The following is a 13,368-nucleotide window of genomic DNA, read 5'->3' as shown; positions in this document are numbered from 1 at the left end:
TGCTGCTGCTGCTGCTGCTGCTGCTGCTGCTGCTGCTGCTGCTGCTGCTGCTGCTGCTGCTGCTGCTGCTGCTGCTGCTGCTGCTGCTGCTGCTGCTGCTGCTGCTGCTGCTGCTGCTGCTGCTGCTGCTGCTGCTGCTGCTGCTGCTGCTGCTGCTGCTGCTGCTGCTGCTTCTTCTTCTTCTTCTTCTTCTTCTTCTTCTTCTTCTTCTTCTTCTTCTTCTTCTTCTTCTTCTTCTTCTTCTTCTTCTTCGTTGCAGTTTAAAAACTAGTGTAAAGCACCCTTCTGGCAAGACAATGATGGTGAAAGGTTTTCTTTTTCGCGCCACCCTGCCTTGGTGGGAACCGGCCAGTGTGTTAATAAATAAAAAAATAAGTAGGAGAGCGGCATTTACCTCTAAATGTTTGAGAATTATCATGTGCTAATTTTCTTCTAGCTTGTGTACTGGGATGAGAGAAATTTGTACTATCGTCAGGACTTCGAGACTTTACATGATAACTTTCTCCGAACAACTGCTTATGTAAAGTTGGCAGTTGTAGGATCTAGTTCTGAGGAAATACTGGCTGCTGCTAACTCAGAAAATCTTGTGGTACCTGAAGCACCAGATGATTTACTCTCATGGATACAATATAATCAGCAGAACAGCCTCAGCCTCAAAAAACATAGAAGTTAATATTTTACTATTGTAGTAATGTATGCAAAGTATTTATTTATACTTTTGTGTAGAGATTATTAACCTAGTCATTCTCATTAAAATAAGATAGCTTCAATGCATACCGAAAAGTTTTAGCAATTTATTTTTTTTATAGTGTTTTGTCCTAGTATTATTCAAAGTTGGGGTAGGTTGTCCAACAAGGGCGAGTAAAAATGTTGACTTGCCCATATCAATGTTTGTATGTTATTACATTATGTCCAGGTAGATCTACAGTACCATTCCAGCCACAGTCATGTTTTACTTACTTATTTACTCATATTTATTAAGAATATACAGTATACTTGCATGCTGATTTTAGAGGTAAAATCACAGATCAAGAATTTGATATTTTTATGCTATTCTCTACCATATCTTAGAAAACGAAATAATATACAAGAAATATATATTGTTGTATATAACATATTTCAACATTGTAACATACTGTCAACAAAAAAAAAAGTATTACAAAAGTAATTCAACAGTTCATTTCTGAAGTAAATTGAGAGCACACAGGAAGCAGTGAAATACACAATGATTTAGCATATGTTGATAACAAGCATAGTGTAACTGATCATTGGATTTATGTGGTTTATAACTGCTTTATACCACCATAATCCTCTCGTGTGCTGCCAGTTCTCACTGTAAAGTAAAAGGACACAAGTGCAACTAATGTGACATTTTATTGTGGAAATGTTTCGCTCTCCAGGAGCTTTGTCAAACCATTACTGGTAATGGCTTGACAAAGCTCCTGGAGAGCGAAATGTTGCCACAATAAAATGTCACACTAGTTGCACTTGTGTCCTTTTACTTTACATATTGTCGGTAATTCTACCAACTTTATTACAGTTCTCACTGATCAGTATTACTGACTTAGTTGCTCGCCTTTATGTAGAAAGTTAGCAGTTTATTTTATTATTGTACTTATGTACACAGTACAGTAGAGTGTACAGTGGAACCTCAAATTTCGAATGTATCGCTTATCAAACTCTTCGAAAATCGACTGCTTTTTTCGAACCAACTTTGTCCCTATTATCGAACTAGCCCCTATTTTCGAACCGCCGGGTACCAGACCTGTCCGCCTTCTTTAAAGATTAAGGAGATTTGTGCCAAGTGGAATGATGTCCAAATGTTTGTGGAGAAGTACCACCCTGAGCAAGCTGAAACCAGCCATCTTTGCAACAAGTTCAGTGACAAAACCATGTCCCATTTTAGGGAAATCTTAAAGAGGTGCCAGAAACAGAGGACTGTGGACAGTTATTTTGTGAGACAGGGGTCCTTTGACTCTCAAGCTGGTCCTAATGGCATTAAAAGACAGACAAGGAGGGGGATTCCCCTTCCAAACACTAACCCCAACTCCCTCTCTCCTCCTCCCTGTCTTCCAGATGCCATCACCAATCTTCAATAAAGGTAAGTAAAAATGTTATTTTATATGTTATTTAAATTTATTAATACATAATTGTACACTATATTTCTTGTGTGTATGTAAAACTATAATTAATCTCTATAAAATGAATTTTTTTGTGAATATTTTAGGGTTTCTGGAACGGATTAATTGTATTTCCATTATTTCTTATGGGGAATATCGCTTCGCTTTTCAGATTTTTCGAATTTAGAACTAGCCCTTGGAACGGATTAAGTTCAAAATTTGAGGTTCCACTGTATATATTTTCTATGCAGTACTTAAAATGCTGGCATATAGATGTGGGTATATATACTATATATTCTTCTTTCAACAAACTGGCCGTATCCCATGGAGGCAGGGTGGCCCAAAAAGAAAAACAAAAGTTTCTCTTTTCAAATTTAGTAATTTATACAGGAGAAGGGGTTACTAGCCCCTTCCTCCTGGCATTTTAGTCGCCTCTTACAACACGCATGGCTTACGGAAGAAGAATTCTGTTCCACTTCCCCATGGAGGTAAGAGGAAATAAGCAAGAACAAGAACTAGTAAGAAAATAGAAGAAAACCCAGGGGGGTGTATATATATATGCTTGTACATGTATGTGTAGTGTGACCTAAGTGTAAGTAGAAGTAGCAAGACATACCTGAAACTTTGCATATTTATCAGACAGAAAAATGGACACCAGCAATCCTACCATCATGTAAAACAATTACAGGCTTTTGTTTTACACTCACTTGGCAGGATGGTAATACCTCCTTGGGCAGTTGCTGTCTACCAACCTACTACCTAGAATATATATATTCTTCTTCTTTCAACACACCGGCCGTATCCCACTGAGGCGGGGTGGCCCAAAAGGAAAAACAAAAGTTCCTCCTTTTACATTAAGTAATATATACAGGAGAAGGGGTTACTAGCCCCTTGCTCCCGGCATTTTAGTCGCCTCTTACAACACGCATGGCTTACGGAGGAAGAATTCTGTTCCACTTCCCCATGGAGATAAGAGGAAATAAACAAGAATAAGAACTAGAAAGAAAATAGAAGAAAACCCAGAGGGGTGTGTATATATATGCTTGTACATGTATGTGTAGTGTGACCTAAGTGTAAGTAGAAGTAGCAAGACATACCTGATATCTTGCATGTTCATGAGACAGAAAAAATGACACCAGCAGTCCTACCATCATGTAAAACAATTACAGTGGTATTTACTCTATAACAATAAATACATGAAATCAAAGGCCATCAACATATGTATATATACTGTATTTTTATACAGTACTCTGTTTAATAGTGGCAACACGTGGATTTCATGTAAAGACATTAGGAAAAAAGAACAGTCATGTTAAAATTAAAATTGTTGACTTGCCAAAAAATGGGTATTTTGTCCCAAAATTAATGTGCATGCTTCATGTTTCTTCCATGCTTGTGCTTTTTTTTTATATCATGAAAATATGATTAAGAAAAAATAAAGCTGATCAAATTACAGTATAAGTTTATAGTGCTTAAATCGTAGGAGTAATTTTATTTTTGTTATTCTTCTGGGTTGGCATCTACCATACTTTCAATATAGTGTATATCATGCTTGTAAATAACAGTTAGTACCTAGTATGTAAAAGCAGGTTATTATTATATTATAATAATGAAAAACTATATACAGTACATTTGTATGTGTCAAACAAGCGAGAACTGTCCATGTAGTTTTGGAGAGAATTTTTGTTCGTTTACTGTTTCATTATAAGCACGGTGACTATAGTCACAGCACAAAAAACTAAAGGTTCACATATGTGTGTCTCATTTTCTGCACAAAGTAGGCAAAAGTATGCTGTTTTCATTTTGTCAAAATTGTATGCCAATTGGCTGTCCTTTGTCACTATTAGCTGAATGATAAATCTTGAAGCAACTTGATATGTCAGATAATCATTTACAGTGGACCCTCAATTATCGACCGTAATCCATTCCAGAAGGTCGGCCTAAATCCAAAAAGGCCGAAAACCAAAGTAATATTTCCCATAAGTATTAATGTAAAGCCAATTAATCTGTTTCAGATATCCAGAAATATTAACAAAAAATACATTTTTTTAAAAATTAACTATAGTTTTACATATAGAAAACAATGAGAAATAAATATAAAGTACAAATTTTAATGATAAATAAACATTACATACCTTTATTGAAAACTCTTGTTGGCTTATTGAAGGCGAGGAGGGGAGAGGGAGTTGAGAATCCCCCTCCATAAGGTATCAAAACCCTCTTTGGGGTTACTTCCCTTCTTTGCCATTGACTGCCACAGTGCATTCAATACTTACCTTAAAATATTTGTAGTCTTAATGTAGGGCGAGAGGTGAGTATTATTTATTTGTAGGAAGCCAGTGTAGGCAGTGGTAGATGTAGGTACATACACGTATGTAGCCCCCCCCCCAGGCTACACTACACAGCCATATTATTACCATGTTTACTAAGTTTAATCATTTCTAACAACTATTAGATGCCATCATAAACAAAGGGAGAAGTAATGAATAATTCATGCCGAGAATTGTAAACAAACATGTATGAAGGGCGGTGACTGGGCCAGACACCAGATTCACAGTTTTCTCTTAACACTGAATCAGAGAAAACCTAATGTTTACTCTGCACCTGATTCACCACTCAATAGCATATAAACATTGCATGTTTATATGCTATGTAACGTGTTTTTTATATAGTTTTGAAGAAGATATCATAGATGGATTAATGAAAATGTCTATATTAACCTAAATTAGACATTTAATGTGCCCAAGAGTAATCATTATTAAACATACATCGCATATAAACATTGCATGTTTTTATATACTATGTAACGTGTCTCTTTGGGCCCATGGTGGCTTATTTTGCAGCCGCACTTAATAAACAACCACAAAAAACAATGGATTATAACGAAATGTGTGGCAGGCAGATGCGTCCAATACAGCTGATTTCCGAGTTGCTGGCCGAACTCCAGGTTAGAATTTCGGCCAAAAAAGCAGCCAGAATCCAATTTAGCCGATATCCGGAACAGCTGATATCCAAGGGTCCATGACAGTGTGTCAAGTTTTTAAACTGTTGCCCATCACTGGACAGATTGGCTTGAACAAGCATCCAAATGACCTTGTCCCATACCCAGCTAGTCTGATGCTATTACTGACATTCCTTCTCACTCTAACCCTAAGAAACATACTACCTGGAAAGCTGTTCCCCTCTACTCTGTATTTCAGTGACAATCTTGGACAGAATTCTTTTTTCATTCAACAATACCTATTGCTTACCTCACTGACCATACCTTTGATATATCTTTGATGAGTTCTGAGAATTTTTCTACTCCTGGAGTCCTTGTCTGGTGCTTGCCTGGTCAACCAGGCTATTGCTCTTGGTGGCCCACAGCCCTGCACATCCATCACAGCCTGACTGATCCTGCATTTGATGAAGATACTTGTCCAGTTTCCTCTTGAAGACTTGTATTCTTGTCCCAGCAGTGTTTCTGATATCTTCTGGTAAGATGCTGAATAATCTGGGACCACAGATGTGTCCTTTCATGCCCTCAAGAGTGGGATGTACATTGTCATTAATGGATGATGAGTAAGCTTACAATCTTTCCCTCCAATTTATTGACGACATCCCTGTCACAATGCACAGACATTCCTTTCTCAATTCTAACTGTGGTTCTACCCTCATCCCACATACCATTATCCAACAAGACTTTTTGCAATTTAGCCTGGGAATTCAGGAGCAACTCAAGCTCCAAAACCTCTGTCACCAAAGTGGAAACTTATGTTCACCCTGCCCAGGGTTGGAAATGTTACTCTAGCAACATTGCTGAACTAAGCTCTTACTTCCGGGATCCTTCAGCTTGTTTATTTAGCATGCCAGTTCTTATGGGTGCAGAAGTTTCTCCCTACACCTCAACAGTGCAGATATTATTGGTGCTTTGGCCACTTGGCCAGTATTGTAGATCACTGGCAGAATGCCCAGTCTGTGGTGCAGATCATAATAATAATCCTTCCTGTGGCCTGCCTCCCGTTCAGTCTCCTGCCATTCACTCCAACTTTGCACATTCCTCATTTTACACATCCCAAGTTGCAAGCCTGGTATGGCCCTTTTGGGTTTAGTATTCAATCTGATATTATTATTATTATTACAGTATTACATTTGATTTTTACTCTTATATACAGTAGACTGTCATTTAACACAGTAGTTACATTCCTGAAAGCGCCATGTTAGGTAAAAAAAAAACATGTGAGATGAACTGAAGAACTTGTGGGAAAAATAGGGTTACGTTCCTGAGAGCCCCAAAAAAGCCAAACAACTTTTTTTTAGACCAACAGATCTTACAAAAATAAAAGTGAATATATAATTGTAGTTCATTGTCATGATGTATTATGTTTTTTTACTCCTTAAGATTACAAATGCAACAGAAATAACAGTATTTCTTACCTTAAATTGTGGGTGCTGGTGTTTGTGGATGATTGTGGGGAGTTATGCTGTGGCCCTACTGGGCTGAGGTGGATGGTAGAGATTCTGGTACTGAAGTCGATGGTTGTACTCAAGTGTGCAAAAATTCTATAATGGATTTCTGTTCTGTTTTACCCCTCAGTACATTATACAACTGACAGTAAGGCATCAGCTGCTCTAGACACTGTTTCAGGGTAGTCTTCAAAGTTTATTCTCTATAAAGATTACAATGTTGAATTTACAGAATTTGGTTGTTGTGTGGTTTACATGTAGTTAAATAATGATTACAGAGTGTACCACTAGAACGCCTAGCATGGCTAGGCATTTCGGGCAGACTTAGTTTAATTCATTATTTTAAAATATTACAAATTATGAGGTAAGTTGGTATTATGGCTAAGTGACTAAATACTAGTTTGTAAGTTTAGCAATGTGAATGCTTTTGTTTTGGCACAGTACATAGTTTCAGTATTGGAGTATCATAGGATTCATTATTTTAAGATAGAGATTAATATTTCTGTTTATGGTCAAATGGGTGAGTGAGTGTAAGTGTGAACCACCAGGTGGTATTCGTGTAGTTAGTTGATGGGGTTTATCAGGGAGATAAGATGTTTTCTAATGGTAGTTTTGAAGGTGATGAATGTGTCTGCAGTTCTAGAGTTCTCAGGTAGGGTGTTCCAGATTTTAGGGCCTTTGACATACATTGAATTTTTGTAAAGGTTTAGTCGGACATGGGGAATGTCGTAGAGATGTTTGTGTCTGGTGTTATGCCTGTGGGTTCTGTCACAACTATCAAGAAAGCGTTTTAGGTCAAGGTTGATATTGGAGTTTAAGGTCCTGTAGATGTAGATTGCACAGTAGTAAGTGTGGATGTACTGAACAGGGAGTAAGTTTAGATCTATGAAGAGTCGGGGGGTGTGTTGCCAGGGATGGGATTTAGTGATTATTCTTACTGCAGCTTTTTGTTGGGTTATTATTGGCTTTAGGTGTGTTGCTGCAGTTGATCCCCAAGCACAAATAGCATAGGTGAGGTATGGATAAATAAGTGAGTGGTATAGTGTGAGAAGGGCATTTTGCGGCACATAGTATCGTATCTTGGAGAGGATCCCAACTGTTTTGGATACTTTTTTGGTTATGTGTTGGATATGGGTGCTGAAATTCAGTGAAAAGTCTAACTTTAAGTCAGTAAATCAGTAAGTCAGTCCAGTCAAGTCAGTCAGTCAAGCCAGTAAGTTAGTCAATTCAGTAAGTCAGTCAGTAAAGTCAGTAAGTCACTCAGTAAGTAAGTCAGTCATCACATTTACCTCATTCTTATGTGCACAAAGTGACACTTCATTATGGCCACAGGCTATCTCTTGTCTAATATCTCTATTTTCTTCGTTAATGTAAATGGTCCAAGTCGGACCGAAACATCGTTGTAAGCTTCTCTCTTCTATGTGCGGGTTATTTGTGCATAATTCTACCTTTTCTTGCCACTTTCAGCAACACTTGTATGCCTACTGGATGCCATGATTGCTTGGCAGATTTAACATATGGCAATTAAAAGATTTAAACTCAATCCACAAACAAAAATAAACGCATATGAAACGAAGACTGGGACAAGGGTGGTGGGAGTGGCGGGGGGTGGCGGTAGGTCTCCCCCATTGACTCAGTGGTTTAACCCACAGCCAGAAGTATCCTGTGAGCGACACTCCAAATTTTTTCCCTTCCCACAAACTGAACCGTATTAAGTTAATTTTATGAAGTGTTGTATAAAATTGTGCTGCAATACTTCAATCATGCTCTAAGCAAATTGTGCCAAATAAACTCATGTTAAATGACGATCTACTGTATAGTCTGCTATCTACAGTATTACATTATTTATTTCGTATGTTTTTGTTATTTATTAAATTCAGTAATGGTTGTGACCAAACCTTTAGAGATCAGTATCCTGCATAAAATGGTAATACGCACACATATACTGACAGTATAAGGGCACAGTATGCGGGTTATTGTATTTTATTTGAAGATGTTTCGTCTACTAGGGACTATAATTTCATACAGAGACAAGTAAAATTACGAGGTTTTATAGTAATGGAGGAGGAGCCCATGAGATGTAGAGCATGTCCTTTAACGAAGGCACGAGTTCACTTACTAGTGAGTGAGGTCTCGGGTGATGGCAGTGTTGGTTGTCGGTAGAATCAGCTTGGTTAAAACCTTAGAGATAGTGAAAGTCCTTGAGTTTTGTGATATGGGCTTCACATTGGTGATGAAAGTTGATTCCAAACAGTCTGTTATGTCAGTTTGCTTCTTTAACCCTTTGACTGTTTTCGACGTATAAATACGTCTTACGAGCCAATGTTTCTGACGTATATATACTCAATAATTCTAGTGGCTTCAAATCAAGCGGGAGAAAGCTGGTAGGCCCACATGTGAGAGAATGGGTCTGTGTGGTCAGTGTGCACCACATAAAAAAAAACCTGCAGCACACATTGCGTAATGAGAAAAAAAAAACTGATCGTTTTTTTTGGAATAAAACGCCGACTTTGAGGTGTATTTTCATATAGTATTTATTGTTGTATTCGCTTTTTCATGGTCTTAGGTGATAAAATGGAAAACATATTACAGAAATAGAGATGATTTTCATTACTTTGACGATGAAAACGACCTTGAAACTGAGCTCAAAGTAGCAGAAATGTTCGATTTTTACCAATGTTCAGGAGTAAATAAATCACACCACACGTCCAATACACGTCAACTGGGGAGTCTAATATTCTTTCACTAGTGCACTGATATTATTTATACCATTTTTACAATAATGCAGTAGTCTGCATAACAGTAAATTTTGTATTTTTTTGTATGAATAAAAAATCAAAATAGAAAGCAATAATAATATAAGAGGGGCCTAGAGATGTGACTAATGAACAGAGCATATGTTATTTTAGTGCCACGAATGTCTACCTTGTTTATTCTGGACCCTATTTTGAAATTGGCATCTTTTTTAGTTTGCGTGAAATTGGCCAAATTGCCAATTTCTGACCACCATATTGGGTAGTCCAAATTAGTAAATGGGAGGTTTCTTGTACTCAGCTGATAGATAAAATGGAGTTCTAAAGAAATAGCTATGAGTTTGGTCAACTGGAACAATGGAATTGGCTGAAAATAGGGCTCAAAGTCGGTGAAATCGCCGATACGCATATGTCTCCGAGACCGCTAACTTCGCGGGAGCATAATTCCATGAGTTTTCGACCAAATTTCGAACTTTTGGTGTCATTACCATCGGGAAAAGATTCTCTATCATTTCATAAGAAAAAATCATTTTTTCTTTTTCAAAAATTGAGCGACATAGAATGACAGTTTCAGAAAGGGGCCTGAAACAGTCAAAGGGTTAATAACAAATTTAGCTTAAGGGAAGTTCATCAGGTGGTTACATGTGTCATTGATGTACTGTGCAGGTGTTTCTGGTGTTGCTCCTCTGGCAAGCATTTCTGTGTTCCTCGATTTTAGTGTTTAAGTTCCTGGAAGTTTCCCTCACATGAGATTTATCACACCCTCTGCAAGGTATGAGGTAGACCCCTGCAGTGGTGTTTGCTGGTTTAGTCACATTTGTTACAAGGTCCCTGATAGTTGTGTAAGCTATGCTTGCAGTATCCTGCATATCGTGACTTGAAGTGAGCATGTGGGGGCATCAATCACTACTGTATCCTCCTCCTTGTGGGTTTAGCACTTGGTTTGGATTATAATATTAATGTATCCTCCTACCAAAATAATGTAATATAACATTCAATTTAATGTCTAGGATAATTGTCATCTTAGTTTTTGCATACCATATCACACACTAAAACTCTTTTAATTGGGTAGAAGACAAGTTATATGATCACACAAGTAAATCATCTTTATCTGTTCTTCCTTAATGGTGCTGAATGACATACTCATGTTTAGAGCTTTCTTGTCAATACAGTACTGTATTATAATATAATCGTTATGCGAATGAATTTTCCCCATAAGAAATAATGGAAATAAAATTAATCCGTGCAAGACGCCCAAAAGTATGAAAAAAAATTTTTTTTACCACATGAAATGTTAATTTTAATACACACAAACTGAAAAAGGCATGCACAATTAAATGACACTTACTTTTATTGAAGATCTGGTGATGATTGATGGGATGGGAGGAGGGGAGAGAGTGTGTTAGTGTTTAGAAGGGGAATCCCCTTCCATTAGGACTTGAGGTAGTAAGTCCTTTTCTGGGGTTACTTCCCTTCTTCTTTTAATGCCACTAGGGCCAGCTTCAGAGTCACTGGACTTCTTTCGCACAAGATATCTGTCCATAGTGGCCTGTACCTCTCGTTCCTTTATGACTTGCCTAAAGTGTTTCACAACATTGTCAGTGTAATAATCACCAGCACGGCTTGCAATAGCTGTGTGAGGGTGATTTTCATCCATGAAGGTTTGCACTTCAAGCCACTTTGCACAGATTTCCTTAATCTTTGAAGTAGGCAACTTCTTCAATTTCTCTCTCCCCTCCTCCGAAGCAATTTCCTCAGGTGTGGCCTCTTGCTGTTGAAGTTGATCTAGCAGCTCATCAGTGGTTAGTTCTTCATTGTCCTCCTCCACCAACTCTTCCACATCCTCCCCACTAACCTCCAACCCCAAGGACTTTCCCAATGCCACAATGGATTCCTCAACTGGCACAGGATTCTCAGGGTTAGCCTCAAACCCTTCAAAATCCCTTTTGTCTACACATTCTGGCCACAGTTTCTTCCAAGCAGAGTTCAAGGTCCTCTTTGTCACTTCCTCCCAAGCCTTACCTATAAGGTTTACACAATTGAGGATATTAAAGTGATCTCTCCAAAACTCTCTTAGAGTCAGTTGAGTTTCTGAGGTCATTACAAAGCACCTTTCAAACAGAGCTTTTGTGTACAGTTTCTTGAAGTTGGAAATAACCTGCTGGTCCATGGGCTGCAGGAGAGGAGTGGTATTAGGAGGCAAAAACTTCACCTTAATGAAGCTCATGTCCCCATAAAGTCGCTCTGCCACGTCTGTAGGATGACCAGGGGCATTGTCTAACACCAGGAGGCACTTAAGTTCTAATTTCTTTTCAGTTAGGTAATTTTTCACATTGGGGGCAAATGCATGGTGTAACCAGTTATAGAAAAATTCCCTAGTGACCCATGCCTTACTGTTTGCCCTCCACAGCACACACAAATTATCCTTGAGGACATTCTTTTGCCTGAACGCTCTGGGAGTTTCAGAGTGATACACTAATAAAGGCTTCACTTTGCAATCACCAGTAGCATTGGCACACATCAACAAAGTAAGCCTGTCTTTCATAGGCTTATGTCCTGGGAGTGCCTTTTCCTCCTGAGTAATGTAGGTCCTGCTTGGCATTTTCTTCCAGAACAGGCCTGTTTCATCACAATTAAACACTTGTTCAGGTTTCAGTCCTTCAGTTTCTATGTACTCCTTGAATTCCTGCACATATTTTTCAGCCGCTTTGTGGTCCGAACTGGCAGCCTCACCATGCCTTATCACACTATGGATGCCACTACGCTTCTTAAATCTCTCAAACCAACCTTTGCTGGCCTTAAATTCACTCACATCATCACTAGTTGCAGGCATTTTTTTAATTAAATCGTCATGCAACTTCCTAGCCTTTTCACATATGATCGCTTGAGAGACGCTATCTCCTGCTATCTGTTTTTCATTTATCCACACCAATAAGAGTCTCTCAACATCTTCCATCAATTGCGATCTTTGTTTCGAAAACACAGTTGAACCTTTGGCAAGAACAGCTTCCTTGATTGTCTTTCTGGTGCCCACAATAGTAGCGATGGTTGATTGGGGTTTCTTGTACAGCTTGACTAGGTCGGCTATACGCACTCCACTTTCATACTTATCAATTATCTCTTTCTTCATCTCTATAGTAATTCTTACCCTTTGAGGTGTAGGGTTGGCACTAGAAGCTTTCTTGGGGCCCATGGTCACTTATTTTCCAGAAACAGCACCGAAAATACTGTAATAATACGAAATATTCCGAGTGTATGCTTGGATGTTACCGCGGAGGCTGGCTGGTAAACAATGGGACGGAGCGGCACATGTGAGGCTGGCTGAGGGCACATTGGACGCGTCTCGGACGAAAATCGGTATGCGGGTTTTTAATCGGTATGCGGGGCAAAAATTTTGCGATAAAAGTAATCGTTATGCGGAAAAATCGCTATGCGATGCCATCGTTATGCGGGGGTCCACTGTAATCCTATATATCCTGTTTTTTGGCCTTACATATTGTTACCATGTCTATATCATTTCAGCCAATAAGAGCATCTTTAGTGTTTTCAGCACTAATAATGTATTTTAATTCTGGTAGCTCTTGTTCAAACTTTTTCTGTCTTGCACACATGATTTTTCAGGCTGTTGGCTATATTAGCAAGTGATCTAAAAAAAAAAAAAAATCAATGTGTATGTTGTGAACTAACCACAAGAGAGCCCATGTGAGATGTGTTAAATGGAGGTTTGGTGAACATTTAACAAGAATATTCTTTAATTCTTTGCCCCTTGTAAAATGGATTGGTTTTTGAGGATGGACATATACAGCTGGGTTTTCCTGTATAGTCCTATTTAATAATTGAGTGCCAGGCTAATGACATGTTTTTTGTTAGTATATCAAAGGAAATAGTTGTTGATAAATTTTTATGTTTTAGTTTTACAATGAGTTTGCTGTTATGCCCAGTGTATAGAATATTTATCAAGATTTCTAGCATTTGATTATATTACTTGTACTGTTTACAGTGTTTACTGCACCAGCATGTAAGTGTGCTAGAACATATCTGCTAGACCA

At 38.3% G+C, this 13,368-nt stretch overlaps 1 protein-coding gene across 1 annotated transcript in view; it reads left to right on the top strand.

The window, feature by feature from the left end:
• The window catches only part of LOC128684537 (protein THEM6-like), a 32,723-nt gene extending 22,223 nt beyond the window's left edge, over nucleotides 1-10,500 (top strand). The window contains exon 4 of the mRNA XM_053770784.2: nucleotides 437-10,500. Within this exon, the coding sequence (XP_053626759.2) occupies nucleotides 437-673 (237 nt within the window). The 3' untranslated portion in view covers nucleotides 674-10,500. The remainder of the gene's footprint in view (nucleotides 1-436) is intronic.
• Nucleotides 10,501-13,368: the final 2,868 nt, after the last annotated feature.

This window comes from Cherax quadricarinatus, chromosome 4, assembly GCF_038502225.1.
Source record: "Cherax quadricarinatus isolate ZL_2023a chromosome 4, ASM3850222v1, whole genome shotgun sequence".
Taxonomy (NCBI): Eukaryota; Metazoa; Arthropoda; class Malacostraca; order Decapoda; family Parastacidae; genus Cherax; species Cherax quadricarinatus.
This window is presented reverse-complemented; position numbering and strand designations above follow the sequence as displayed.